The 17024-nt window shown below is 27.4% G+C and overlaps 1 protein-coding gene across 1 annotated transcript in view; it reads right to left on the reverse strand.

The window, feature by feature from the left end:
* The window catches only part of LOC149791193 (uncharacterized), a gene marked incomplete at its 3' end in the record, with an annotated part of 207331 nt that overhangs the window by 126200 nt on the left and 64107 nt on the right, over positions 1–17024 (reverse strand). Inside the window, exons 29-34 of the mRNA XM_089971317.1 lie at positions 16557–16717; positions 11783–11894; positions 10592–10608; positions 8685–8820; positions 3108–3262; positions 2518–2588 (exon numbers count right to left, since the gene is read on the reverse strand). Coding sequence (XP_089827443.1) covers positions 2518–2588; positions 3108–3262; positions 8685–8820; positions 10592–10608; positions 11783–11894; positions 16557–16717 — 652 coding nt within the window. The remainder of the gene's footprint in view (positions 1–2517; positions 2589–3107; positions 3263–8684; positions 8821–10591; positions 10609–11782; positions 11895–16556; positions 16718–17024) is intronic.

Genomic DNA, 17024 nt, shown 5'->3' on the forward strand with positions numbered 1-17024 from the left:
CAACTAACTTTAAAAATAACTTAAAGCACATACATACATTTCTACTAATTCTAACTTGAAAAATATATATCTTAAAATATTCTCATAAGATTCAGTTTTGCAAGACAGATGCTGAGAGGTCATTGCAATGTTATCATAGATTATTGTTTAAGGCAGGTTTAAATGTATGTATTTAGCATTATTTAATTTTATTTGACTCACATTACTTAGCAACTCTTTTTTTAAAAAATCCTCAACGCGAGAAAAGCAGTCTTAAATATACAAACAAGGAAATTAAATAAAAAGAATATGTACATTTCTAAATTCAAGAAAACATGTTTCAAAAAGTATTAGTTGTCAAGTACAATGATGATCGTTAATTATTAATTGCAGCTATTGTTTTTCAATACAGCCTTGTACAACGAATCTAAGAACATTTGGTCACGAAAACAATATGTAATAATCTTTGCATAGTGCTAAAAACAATGCGACACAGTGATCTATATTTTAGAGTATGCAGTTTGTTTACTGGCACAACATATTTCCATTGCATCAGTTAGTTGTATATTCCATTCTGCAAGTAGAAAAAAATTGTGAAATAACCTTATTATGACAAAACTGTCACTATATACATTTACGTTCCTCTCATTCCTTCAATTTTAATCTTCTTTGAAATATAGAACTGCTTATTTGTCTAGACGATAATCTTATAACCTCAGTCAATTAAAACTTCATTAAAAAAATAATTGAGAATGTCATACAAAGTTTGTTCAGGACAGATATCCCGAACACATGGAACAAAACGCGTTCACTCACGTAGCTAATCGGATGAATAATATCCTGCCATTTTTAAGACTTGGAAATAAGAAAAAAAGGTTTTACAAGAACGTATACCCATGTTATAACGAATAGATCAGTATAAAGAATTTTAGTACTTAATTAAACTAACCACGATTAGGCTGCAAGCTTGAATGATCATATCAACAAAAATCACGAGGTGAGGCCATACCTTTGTGAAGTAATTAGAAAAGGAGGAGCGAATTAAGAAGACATTATAAAGAAATAGATGCTGTAAATTGCAACGTTATTATTATTATTATCATTATTATTATTATATATTTCAATTATTGCTAGTTGTGGTAGCAGTAGTAGTAATAGTTATAGCATTTTGAAAACTCACGTCATAAGACACATTTCCGACTCCATACACCTTTGGCCGTTTTATTTTAAACTGAAATAAACCGAGAGATATGTTGTTAGGATATTATACGACAGAAGATTTGTCAAAGTATTAAAAAAAAACGAGTAGCTTAGGAAAGATACAACAAATAATCGAAATTATAATTTATGAAAATATATAATTATAACAGCAGACGATTTAAAATTAACCTTTTTATATGACAGTACAAGTTTCACTTTGTAGAAATTGATGAGCTCTAACGACTCTATGGTCATAAATTAAGGAATAGAATAAAACCAACAAAATTTATAAAACTTAACAAATAATTTAATTATGAAAGTTATAAAATGAAAATGCACGAGGCTGTTCCAGTATTATGAATTTTGATCCAAACTAATCTTAACAAATTCTATTCAAATCCAAAAGAATAGAACTTTCCGAATCCAAATTAATAGAACTCTTCTAATGTACGTATCGCCATGGCATTATCCAAAACTCCTTTGAATAATTCACAATAGTCCCAGAATTACGTTTTAGTCCAAAGATCAGTCTGTGATTCAAATTAATTATCCTAACAAATGTCTCCTCTCACGTTATCTAAACACAACATTAAACATATTTGCAGACTGATTTCAACACATGACATAAGAATCCAAAGTAGGAATGAATCCAAAATAGGAATTGATTAATTAATCCGCTCTCTCCTTATACACACATTCAAGAGTATATTATGACTATATGTAGCAATATACCCCACGTGACAGATCTAACTACTCGTTATAAGATTTCGTAATACCTATTCACATGACTTAACCCATCCATTTGGAAATAACTTAATTCTTCTAAGAACCCACCAGACCCCACCAGGAAATGAAAAATTAACCCAAACAGGTTTTATTATTAGAAACTCGATAGCATATATGTATAGATCCTATGAAATCTGCAGACACTGTTATATCTTAGAACAGAATCTATTACCGTGTACAAAATTCGATAAGTAATATCTTCTTTATAGACAATGAATACAATACAATTTACAGTCACACAAATGCAATTAATATAGAAACAGAGATATACCAATAGTTACACAAAAAAATAGATATGCATAACACCGTAACAGAATAGTTCCAAACAATATAGATATACATAACACCATAACAAAATAGTTACAAAAAATATAGATATACATAACACCATAAGAGAGTCTTATCACGTTTCTGTTAAGACGTATGTGTTTAATCCTTTTAATGCATAGTTAGGTGTTACCATGGAAAGTTTGAAAGTGCAATAGTGTTCCTATTGGTTAGATGCCTTCAATAGATGAAAATAGGACCAATCCAATATCGTCTTTCACATACCTCTTTCTTGCTTGCGCTTGAGTTCACTTCATCTAAATATGATGAGCCAGACAAGTTGTTTTCCATGTTTCCTAGTAAATGTTTCAGATTATAAGTACGTTAGTTTCTTAAAAATATCGTCCTCCTAGTTATATCACAGGATTCAAAATATAACGGCCTTTTGCATAGTATTTTATGTGTCGTGTCTAAACTTATTCTTTAAAAGGAAGAACAAAGCAATGATATGGCATCTTATAGTCATGTCTCAGGTTTTATTGGTGTATGTCTCAAGCATTCCATCACTTGTCTTGTAGCTGTTGCGTTTCGTTTAAAATTATTTAGACTATTTAATGTCATTTCAGTGAAATATAGCTGTTTGAACTCATTCAAAATACCATGTGTGTTCTCTTTTCCATACAATGATAATGTTCAGTGGTCTTTTCTCAAATGCATAATCAAAAAATGATAACATAACCTAAACGTTTATCACAAGTGGGCAAAGAAAATCAAATAAATATATATGCATAAAGTATCTGTACGTGTTATAGTACATAAATTTAAATATTGGGATGCTGTAACCTTTCTCCCCATCAAATCATATCTATACTGACCCTCCTCATTGCCTTGATAGTAATTCTGCTTATAAGGATGCGGACTATGGCCGAGCATATCGGACGGATTGAAGCCATAGCTGACGTGTTTCATCAAGTCAGATGTGTGCCATTTTGTTGCTATGTATCGATTTGTCTGATTGGAGATGCTGTCGCTAAAATAAAAAAGTAAACATCATTGTGTAGAATAAATGCACTGTTGTCTATGACAGAAAAAACCCCAAACATTTATCGTAAATACAGATACTTTCAATTTGAGAAAAATGATTGTCCATTATAAATATCTGGTTGTCCAAGTTGTCCAGGGCTGCATATTTTTACCACTGTTGTCATCTATAAATTCGTAATTATTTGTTTAATCCTTGGTTTAATTTTATTTCAAATATCCACATTCTCGTAGATATTTGCTATTAATTTCAAATATCCACACTCTCATTGATATTTGCTATTGATTTCAGATATCCACATTCGCATTCATATTTGCTATTAATTTCAAATATCCACATTCTCATTGATATTTGCTATTAATTTCAGATATCCACATTCTCAGTGATATTTGCTATTAATTTCAGATATCCACATTCTCATTGATATTTGCTATTCAATTTCAAATATCCACACTCTCATTGATATTTGCTATTAATTTCAAATATCCACATTCTCATTGATATTTGCTATTTAATTTCAAATATCCACATTCTCATTGATATTTGCTATTAATTTCAAATATCCACATTCTCGTTGATATTTGCTATTAATTTCAAATATCCACACTCTCATTGATATTTGCTATTAATTTCAGATATCCACATTCTCATTGATATTTGCTATTAATTTCAAATATCCACATTCTCATTGATATTTGCTATTCAATTTCAAATATCCACATTCGCATTGATATTTGCTATTAATTTCAAATATCCACATTCTCATTGATATTTGCTATTAATTTCAAATATCCACATTCTCATTGATATTTGCTATTAATTTCAAATATCCACATTCTCGTTGATATTTGCTATTCAATTTCTAATATCCACACTCTCATTGATATTTGTTATTAATTTCAGATATCCACACACTCATTGATATTTGCTATTAATTTCAAATATCCACATTCTCATTGATATTTGCTATTAATTTCAAACATCCATATTCTTAATGCTATTTGCTACTAATTTCAAATATCCACATTCTCGTTGATATTTGCTATTCAATTTCTAATATCCACACTCTCATTGATATTTGTTATTAATTTCAGATATCCACATTCTCATTGATATTTGCTATTAATTTCAAATATCCACATTCTCATTGATATTTGTTATTAATTTCAGATATCCACACTCTCATTGATATTTGCTATTAATTTCAAATATCCACATTCTCATTGATATTTGCTATTAATTTCAAACATCCATATTCTTAATGCTATTTGCTACTAATTTCAAATATCCACATTCTCATTGATATTTGCTATTAATTTCTAATATCCACATTTTCATTGATATTTGCTATTAATTTCAAATATCCACATTCTCATTGATATTTGCTATGAATTTCAAATATCCACATTCTCATTGATATTTGCTATTAATTTCAAATATCCACATTCTCATTGATATTTGCTATGAATTTCAATTATCCACATTCTCATTGATATTTGCTATTAATTTCAAACATCCATATTCTTAATGCTATTTGCTTCTAATTTCAAATATCCACATTCTCATTGATATTTGCTATTAATTTCAATTATCCACATTCTCATTGATATTTGCTATTAATTTCAAACATCCATATTCTTAATGCTATTTGCTACTAATTTCAAATATCCACATTCTCATTGAAATTTGCTATTAATTTCAAATATCCACATTCTCATTGATATTTGCTATTAATTTCAAATGTCCACATTCGCATTGATAGTTGTTATTAATTTCAAATATCCACATTCTCATTGATATTTGCTATTAATTTCAAAAATCCAGATTCTCATTGATATTTGCTATTAATTTCAAATATCCACATTCTCATTGATATTTGCTATTAATTTCAAATATCCACATTCTCATTGATATTTGCTATTAATTTCAAATATCCACATTCTCATTGATATTTGCTATCAATTTCCAATATCCACATTCTCATTGATATTTGCTATTAATTTCAAATATCCACATTCTCATTGATATTTGCTATTAATTTCAAATATCCACATTCTCATTGATATTTGCTTTAATTTCAAATATCCACATTCTCGTTGATATTTGCTATTCAATTTCTAATATCCACACTCTGATTGATATTCGTTATTAATTTCAGATATCCAAACTCTCATTGATATTTGCTATTAATTACAAATATCCACATTCTCATTGATATTTGCTATTAATTTCAAACATCCATATTCTTAATGCTATTTGCTACTAATTTCAAATATCCACATTCTCGTTGATATTTGCTATTAATTTCTAATATCCACACTCTCATTCATATTTGTTATTAATTTCAGATATCCACACTCTCATTGATATTTGCTATTAATTTCAAATATCCACATTCTCATTGATATTTGCAATTAATTTCAAACATCCATATTCTTAATGCTATTTGCTACTAATTTCAAATATCCACATTCTCATTGATATTTGCTATTAATTTCAAATATCCACATTCTCATTGATATTTGCTATCAATTTCAAATATCCACATTCGCATTGATATTTGCTATTAATTTCAAATATCCACATTCTCATTGATATTTGCTATTAATTTCAAACATCCATACGCTTAATGCTATTTGCTACTAATTTCAAATATCCACATTCTCATTGATATTTCCTATTAATTTCAAATATCCACATTCTCATTGATATTTGCTATTAATTTCAAATATCCACCTCTCATTGATATTTGCTATTAATTTCAAACATCCATATTCTTAATGCTATTTGCTACTAATTTCAAATATCCACATTCTCATTGATATTTGCTATTAATTTCAAATATCCACATTCTCATTGATATTTGCTATTAATTTCAAAAATCCAGATTCTCATTGATATTTGCTATTAATTTCAAATATCCACATTCTCATTGATATTTGCTATTAATTTCAAATATCCACATTCTCATTGATATTTGCTATTAATTTCAAATATCCACATTCTCATTGATATTTGCTATCAATTTCCAATATCCACATTCTCATTGATATTTGCTATTAATTTCAAATATCCACATTCTCATTGATATTTGCTATTAATTTCAAATATCCACATTCTCATTGATATTTGCTTTAATTTCAAATATCCACATTCTCGTTGATATTTGCTATTCAATTTCTAATATCCACACTCTGATTGATATTCGTTATTAATTTCAGATATCCAAACTCTCATTGATATTTGCTATTAATTACAAATATCCACATTCTCATTGATATTTGCTATTAATTTCAAACATCCATATTCTTTATGCTATTTGCTACTAATTTCAAATATCCACATTCTCGTTGATATTTGCTATTAATTTCTAATATCCACACTCTCATTCATATTTGTTATTAATTTCAGATATCCACACTCTCATTGATATTTGCTATTAATTTCAAATATCCACATTCTCATTGATATTTGCAATTAATTTCAAACATCCATATTCTTAATGCTATTTGCTACTAATTTCAAATATCCACATTCTCATTGATATTTGCTATTAATTTCAAATATCCACATTCTCATTGATATTTGCTATCAATTTCAAATATCCACATTCGCATTGATATTTGCTATTAATTTCAAATATCCACATTCTCATTGATATTTGCTATTAATTTCAAACATCCATACGCTTAATGCTATTTGCTACTAATTTCAAATATCCACATTCTCATTGATATTTCCTATTAATTTCAAATATCCACATTCTCATTGATATTTGCTATTAATTTCAAATATCCACCTCTCATTGATATTTGCTATTAATTTCAAACATCCATATTCTTAATGCTATTTGCTACTAATTTCAAATATCCACATTCTCATTGATATTTGCTATTAATTTCAAATATCCACATTCTCATTGATATTTGCTATTAATTTCAAACATCCACATTCTCATTGATATTTGCTATTAATTTCAAACATCCACATTCTCATTGATATTTGCTATTAATTTCAAATGTCCACACTCTCATTGATATTTGCTATTAATTTCAAATATCCACATTCTCATTGATATTTGCTATTAATTTCAAATATCCACATTCTCATTGATATTTGCTATTAATTTCAAACATCCATATTCTTAATGCTATTTGCTACTAATTTCAAATATCCACATTCTCATTGATATTTGCTATTAATTTCAAATATCCACATTCTCATTGATATTTGCTATTAATTTCAAATATCCACACTCTCATTGATATTTGCTATTAATTTCAAATATCCACACTCTCATTGATATTTGCTATTAATTTCAAATGTCCACACTCCCATTGATATTTGCTATTAATTTCAAATATCCACATTCTCATTGATATTTGCTATTAATTTCAAATATCCACATTCTCATTGATATTTGCTATTAATTTCAAATATCCACATTCTCATTGATATTTGCTATTAATTTCAAATATCCACATTCTCATTGATATTTGCTATTAATTTCAAATATCCACATTCTCAGTGATATTTGCTATTTATTTCAAATATCCATATTCTCATTGATATTTGCTATTAATTTCAAATATCCACATTCTCATTGATATTTGCTATTAATTTCAAACATCCATATTCTTAATGCTATTTGCTACTAATTTCAAATATCCACATTCTCATTGATATTTGCTAGTAATTTCAAATATCCACATTCTCATTGATATTTGCTATTAATTTCAAATATTCACATTTTCATTGATATTTGCTATTAATTTCAAATATCCACATTCTCATTGATATTTGCTATTAATTTCAAATATCCACATTCTCATTGATATTTGCTATTAATTTCAAATATCCACATTCTCATTGATATTTGCTATTAATTTCAAATATCCACATTTTCATTGATATTTGCTATTAATTTCAAATGTCCACGTTCTCATTGATATTAGCTATTAATTTCAAATATCCACATTCTCATATTTGCTCTTTTATTCAAGGGCTTTCCAAGTATTTATTCTGATGTTGTACCACCATTCACTGTAACTAAGAAAGGGAGTAGCACATTAAATAGACATGTTTGTATTCGTCGCATACAATATTAAAATATTTAATCTATTCCAACATTTTGTAAGTGTCGCAGACTTGTAGAGGTTCGATTTGCTCCTTGTTTGAAGTTTTGTGTCAGTAAAACATTATTCATAAATTAATACCCCCCCCAACAAAATAAACTAGTGTTACGACTGAGAAGTTTTATGCTTTAGTTTACATGTGCAAATATTATTAAACGTATATATATATATATATATATATATATATATATATATATATATATATATATATATATATATATATATATATATATATATTAGTTCAGTTGTGAAATTGTATACTTAAATTTGTATACCTCCGGTATATCAAATCCTTAGATGTCTTCCACTGTGTCGTTTTTCTTTTATAAAAAAGAACCGCAGCAATGACAAGGATTATAAGAGCAGAAAGTGATGTCCCTGTTGCAACAGCCACAATAAGGATGAAGTTATCTGTATCAAATGAAATAAAACAATAATTAATGTAAGGGCTTGTTTCGGTTTACACTGACTACTAGGGGTGTCATTTAATTAATTAAAAAATACAATTCACAACATGAATGTCCTCAACATGGTATAGGTATTGACATATAAAATAAGAATTACTTACATAAAGCTGTATATAAATCAGTACTCACATCCAGTCAAAGATTTAATTTATAATTTATAATTGCTTCGGAATTTGCAGATATAGCTGACAAGAAAATGTTTGTTTACTAGTCCTTAATACTTTTTGTTCCCATTTTGTCACAATGAATGTTAGATAAAATAAATGAGCCGGGCTTATATCTGAACCTTCAATAAAATACATTGCAGTCAATGCTACGGATAGTGTTCAGTTTGATAACGTTATAATTCAAATATGTAAAAGATTGGAAAGCATTTTCACATGTACACAGTTCTGATATGTTTCACGTGCCCACTTTAGTTAACAGGTTTATATCAAGATAGAAAAATAACCCAACTTGATATATATGTGACTGCATCTGTTAAATATATCAAGAACCCATCATACATTTGACGTATAACACATATGTTAAATACATCATGAACTCATCGTACATTTGACATATAACACACATGTTAAGTATATCATGAACCCATTGTACATTTGGTATATAACACATTTTAAGTATGTCATGAACCCATCGTACATTTGACATATAACAATCATGTTAAATATATCATGAACTCATCGTACATTTAACATATAATACGCATGTAAAATATGTCATGAACCCATTTTACATTTGACATATAATGCACATATTAAGTATGTCATGAACTCATCGTACATTTGGCATATAACACGTATGTTAAATATGACAGAACCCATCGTACATTTGACATATAATACATATGTTAAGTATGTCATGAACCCATCCTACATTTGACATATAACATGAATGTTACATATGTCATGAAACCATAGTACATTTGACATTTAATACGCATGTTAAATATATCATGAACTCATCGTACATTTGGCATATAATACGCGTATTAAGTATGTCATGAACTCATAGTACATTTGACATATAATACAAGTGTTAAGTATGTCACAAACTCATCATACATTTGACATATAATAAACGTGTTAAGTATGTCACGAACTTATTGTACATATGACATATAATGTACATGTTAATTATGTCACGAACTCATTGTACATATGACATATAATGTACATGTTAATTATGTCATGAACTCATCGTACATTTGGCATATAACACGCATGTTAAATATGTCACGAACACATCGTACATTTGACATATAATACAGATGATGATATACATGTTCTGCATACGTTGACACTTTACCTGCGTATTGGCTGCAAAATAACTAGCTAATATAACCAGCACGTGGTAGTGGTGCAGTAATACAGTATAACTGGTGCATAAACTATTAATTTTTTATTTATTTTTAATAATTGAATTCAATTATTTGACTTTGGAAAACGTTTATATTTGCAGAAATAACTGCTTAATTCTGAATTGTGTATATAACGCATTGGAACTGAGAGTTGTGTATACAACGCAATGGAACTCAAGAGTTGTACTGGTGAATTATAACAGAAGATATACAAAAATATCAAAGATTATTTATATGTTAAATTATTTACCTCGTTCTGATCATTTTGTCTTCATTTTATTCAACCTAAATATGAAATGATGAGAGGCAATGTTGGAAGAAGTTGAAATAAAAATAAACAACTTAAACTTACCTTCCTTCTTTTTAGGTCTAAAAGCGAAACGCATGAAACAAATCAACACAGATAATAATACAATAAATCGAACCCCAAAAACATAAATTATAAACGTTGTGTATGATAATAAAGAAAGATTAGATCTTGAGAGGCATCGTGCAAATTATTATTATTATTATTATTATTATTTTAATCTATATTTCTTTCTGTCCATGCAATTAACAATTATTCCTTCATACATTTATTCATGCACCAATCACTCTCTCTCTCTCTCTCTTTATATATATATATATATATATATATATATATATATATATATATATATATATATATATATATATATATATAGCAAGAGAGAGAGAGAGAAAGAGAGAGAGAAAGGTGAGGAGGAGGGAGGGAGAGAGAGTGAGTGGTGAGTGAGCTGTCTTTGAAAGAGATTAATGTTTGAATTAATGATGATGGGGTAATATTTCCAATTCAGATAAGGGAGTACATGAAAGTTACATTCATAATTATCCCTATTGTTGCTTTTGCTATTATTATTCTTTAGAAAGACACTCTTCATAAAACTGAACATTCTGCGCATGCTGTTACAACCAATAACTCGAAGGATGTCTTGACACTTTCGAGTTAGTTTAATTGATGCAGTTTTCATCCTAAGTCACTGATAAATGCATTGTTTATGGATGAACATCGTGGACAAAAGTAACATAAAATAGATATTTCTGATGTGTTAACCAGGTTTTATGGCCGTTTGAGTTTGCCTGTCTTGGCTTCTAGTTCTCGCAGAAAGTGTGATTTAAGAAAGCAAGTTTTATGTATTATTTTCAGGGGAAATTTCAATATTAAAGTGTATATTTGTATTCCTTATTGCTGTTGTAAGAAGAAATGGACAAAACTGATAATGAACTATTTATTTATTTTGAAAAGAATTGTTATTTTTCACTCATGGAATCAGCAGTATTTTTAAAATGTGACATGGAAAAACCACTCTCTGTCAATCCCCATGATTTACCACATCTTTTGATAAAGGCGATAACATTTATTTTATATAAATATTTGATACAAATGTATTTATTTAATTTGGTATGTTATATGGCCTCCTCCCTTATCAGTTATTCTTCAAAAACATTTACAAACGACAAAACATTTAATTTTTATAAATAAAATAGTAAACAGAATAAAAAAAAGTCATAATTCTATACTTACGTGCATGTTGGGCGACTGTCGATAAGGATACATTCGTAGCCCGTAGTACAGGCTCCTTTTAGGGACAGATAACTCTTACACAAAATCTGGTCTGCAGGAGTGTCATTAGGTACTAAGAAGGAAGAAATACGTCACTGTATATTATTACGGCTGAATCGTTCATCTTAGCATTACAACAGCCCGAATTCAATGACAGTAATAACAAAGCAATGGCATGCCCTTCTTTATTTAGTCGTGAAAATTAGATGGAGAGGTCATGCAGGAAAAAGTTAACATTAAATTTAATCTAAAACACATAACATTAATCTTATCATAAAATACTTAACATTAATCTTGGTCTGAAATACTTAAAATTAATCTTGGTCTGAAACACTTAACATTAACATTGGTCTAAAACACTTAACATTAATTATGGTCTGAAACACTTAACATTAATTCTCATCTAAAACACATGACATTAATCTTGGTCTGAAACACTTAACATTAATATTGGTCTAAAATAATTAACATTAATCTTCATCTAAAACACTTAACATTAACTTTCATCTAAAACACATAACATTAATCTTGGTCTAAAATACTTAACATTAATCTTGGTCTGAAACACTTAACATTAATCTTGGTCTGAAATACTTAACATTAACCTTGGTCTGAAACACTTAACATTAATCTTGGTCTAAAATACTTAACATTAATCTTGGTCTAAAACACTTAACATTAATCTTGGTCTGAAACACTTAACATTAATCTTGGTCTGAAACACTTAACATTTATCTTGGTCTAAAGCACTTAACATTAATCTTGGTCTGAAACACTTAACATTAACCTTGGTCTGAAACACTTAACATTAATCTTGGTCTAAAATACTTAACATTAATCTTGGTCTAAAACACTTAACATTAATCTTGGTCTGAAACACTTAACATTAATCTTGGTCTGAAACACTTAACATTTATCTTGGTCTAAAGCACTTAACATTAATCTTGGTCTGAAACACTTAACATTAATCTTGGTCTGAAACACTTAACATTTATCTTGGTCTGAAACACTTAACATTAATCTTGGTCTGAAACACTTAACATTAATCTTGGTCTGAAACACTTAACATTAATCTTGGTCTGAAACACTTAACATTAATCTTGGTCTAAAACACTTAACATTAATCTTGGTCTAAAACACTTAACATTAATCTTGGTCTGAAACACTTAACATTTATCTTGGTCTGAAACACTTAACATTAATCTTGGTCTGAAACACTTAACATTTATCTTGGTCTGAAACACTTAACATTAATCTTGGTCTAAAACACTTAACATTAATCTTGGTCTGAAACACTTAACATTTATCTTGGTCTGAAACACTTAACATTAATCTTGGTCTGAAACACTTAACATTTATCTTGGTCTAAAGCACTTAACATTAATCTTGATTTAAAACATTTAACATTAACCTTGATCTAAAACATGTTCTAAGACATTTAAATTTAAACCTGATCTAAGACATTTAAAATTAAATCTAGTCTAAAACAATTAACATTAACCTTGATATAAAACTCTTAACATTTATCTTGATCTAAAACTTAATATTAATCTTGATCTAAAACACTTAACATTAATCCTCATCTAAGACATTTAAATTTAAACCTGATCTAAGACATTTAAAATTAAATCTAGTCTAAAACAATTAACATTAACCTTGATCTAAAACTCTTAACATTTATCTTGATCTAAAACACTTATCATTAACCTTGGTCTAAAACACTTAACATTAACATTGATCTAAAAACCTTAACATTAACCTTGATCTAAAACCCTTAACATTAATATTGATCTAAAACACTTAACATTAACCTTGATCTAAAACATTTAACATTAATCTTGATCTAAGACACTTAACATTAAACTTGATCTAAAACAATTAACATTAAACTTGGTCTAAAACAATTAACATTAACCTTGATCAAAAACAATTAACATTAATCTTGATCTAAAACAATTAACATTAATCTTGATCTAAAACACTTAACATTAATCCTCATCTAAGACATTTAAATTTAAACCTGATCTAAGACATTTAAAATTAAATCTAGTCTAAAACAATTAACATTAACCTTGATCTAAAACTCTTAACATTTATCTTGATCTAAAACACTTATCATTAACCTTGGTCTAAAACACTTAACATTAACATTGATCTAAAAACCTTAACATTAACCTTGATCTAAAACCCTTAACATTAATATTGATCTAAAACACTTAACATTAACCTTGATCTAAAACATTTAACATTAATCTTGATCTAAGACACTTAACATTAAACTTGATCTAAAACAATTAACATTAAACTTGGTCTAAAACAATTAACATTAACCTTGATCAAAAACAATTAACATTAATCTTGATCTAAAACAATTAACATTAATCTTGATCTAAAACACTTAACATTAACCTTGATCTAAAACATTTAACATTAATCTTGATCTAAGACACTTAACATTAAACTTGATCTAAAACAATTAACATTAAACTTGGTCTAAAACAATTAACATTAACCTTGATCAAAAACAATTAACATTAACCTTGATCTAAAACATTTAACATTAATCTTGATCTAAGACACTTAACATTAAACTTGATCTAAAACAATTAACATTTCACTTGGTCTAAAACACTTAACATTAAACTTGATCTAAAACAATTAACATTAACCTTGGTCTAAAACACTTAACATTAATCTTGATCTAAAACACTTAAAATTAATCCTGATCTAAGAGATTTAAAATTAAACTTGATCTAAAACAATTAACATTAAACTTGTTCTAAAACAATTAACATTAACCTTGATCAAAAACAATTAACATTAACCTTGATCTAAAACATTTAACATTAATCTTGATCTAAGACACTTAACATTAAACTTGATCTAAAACAATTAACATTTCACTTGGTCTAAAACACTTAACATTAAACTTGATCTAAAACAATTAACATTAACCTTGGTCTAAAACACTTAACATTAATCTTGATCTAAAACACTTAAAATTAATCCTGATCTAAGACATTTAAAATTAAACTTGATCTAAAACAATTAACATTAAACTTAGTCTAAAACACTTAACATTAAACTTGATCTAAAACAATTAACATTAACCTTGATCTAAAACAATTAACATTAATCTTGATCTAAAACATTAACCTTGGTCTAAAACACTTAACATTAATCCTGATCTAAAACACTTAAAATTAATCCTGATCTAAGAGATTTAAAATTAAACTTGATCTAAAACAATTAACATTAAACTTGGTCTAAAACACTTAACATTAAACATGATCTAAAAGAATTAACATTAACTTGATCTAAAACAATTAACATTAATCTTGATCTAAAACAATTAACATTAAACTTGATCTAAAACAATTAACATTAAACTTGGTCTAAAACACTTAACATTAAACTTGATCTAAAACAATTAACATTAACCTTGGTCTAAAACACTTAACATTAATCTTGATCTAAAACACTTAAAATTAATCCTGATCTAAGATATTTAAAATTAAACTTGATCTAAAACAATTAACATTAAACTTGGTCTAAAACACTTAATATTAAACTTGATCTAAAACAATCAACATTAACCTTGATCTAAAACAATTAACATTAATCTTGATCTAAAACAATTAACATTAACCTTGGTCTAAAACACTTAACATTAATCTTGATCTAAATCACTTAAAATTAATCCTGATCTAAGACATTTAAAATTAAACATGATCTAAAACAATTAACATTAAACTTGGTCTAAAACACTTAATATTAAACTTGATCTAAAACAATTAACATTAACCTTGATCTTAAACAATTGACATTAATCTTGATCTAAAACAATTGACATTAAACTTGATCTAAAACAAATAACATTAAACTTGGTCTAAAACACTTAACATTAAACTTGATCTAAACCAATTAACATTAACCTTGGTCTAAAACACATAACATTAATCATGATCTAAAACACTTAAAATTAATCCTGATCTAAGACATTTAAAATTAAACTTGATCTAAAACAATTAACATTAAACTTGGTCTAAATCACTTAGCATTAAACTTGATCTAAAACAATTAACATTAACCTTGATTTAAAACAATTAACATTAACCTTGGTCTAAAACACTTAACATTAATCTTGATCTAAAACACTTAAAATTAATCCTGATCTAAGACATTTAAAATTAAACTTGATCTAAAACAATTAACATTAAACTTGGTCTAAAACACTTAACATTAAACTTGATCTTAAACAATTAACATTAACTTTGATCTAAAACAATTAACATTAAACTTGATCTAAAACAATTAACATTAAACTTGGTCTGAAACACTTGACATTAAACTTGATCTAAAACAATTAACATTAACCTTGGTCTAAAACACTTAACATTAATCTTGATCTAAAACACTTAAAATTAATCCTGATCTAAGACATTTAAAATTAAACTTGGTCTAAAACACTTAACATTTAGCTTGGTCTAAAACACTTAAAATTAATCTTAATCTAGATCAGATTCACATCCATATTGTATCGAAAACTTTTATTATTGTATTCATGTAATGATTTTAGTTCTTGTCTTCATGGCAATGGCAATGGTAGGGATGATAATGGTAACAACAATAATGATGACGATGATAGCTGTATGATTGTATAATGCTAAACATAACTCCAAGCAAAATTTTACAAAAAGAGGCAAAAAATGTTAGTCATAAAGAAATATTTTACAGTCGTTTCCCTCCACATTAAGTCGAAGAGCAGAACTGTTTTCTCCAGCTACTGAGATCTTCTCTCCAGATGCCAACTTTGCATTAGCATCCCCCAACTTCAGCAAAGCATCGTCTGAATCCCTTGTGACAGTGAAGTATTCCACAATCAAACTACCTCGTCTAGAAGAACAAATAGGATGCACACATTCAGTTAGCTTGGTGATATAATAAGTTTTTAGCTAAATAAAATATGCATACATTTATTGTCATGTAAAAAATGCATACATGTATTGTCATGTAAAATATGCATACATGTATTGTCGTGTAAAATATGCATACATGTATTGTTGTATAAAATATGCATACATCTATTGTCGTGTAAAATATGTATACATGTATTGTCATGTAAAATACGCATACATGTATTGTCGTGTAAAATATGCATACATGTATTGTAGTATAAAATATGCATACATGTATTGTAGTA

The sequence above is a fragment of the Sinohyriopsis cumingii genome, chromosome 9 (genome assembly GCF_028554795.1).
Source record: "Sinohyriopsis cumingii isolate HCF-2022 chromosome 9, ASM2855479v2, whole genome shotgun sequence".
In the NCBI taxonomy this organism is placed as follows: domain Eukaryota; kingdom Metazoa; phylum Mollusca; class Bivalvia; order Unionida; family Unionidae; genus Sinohyriopsis; species Sinohyriopsis cumingii.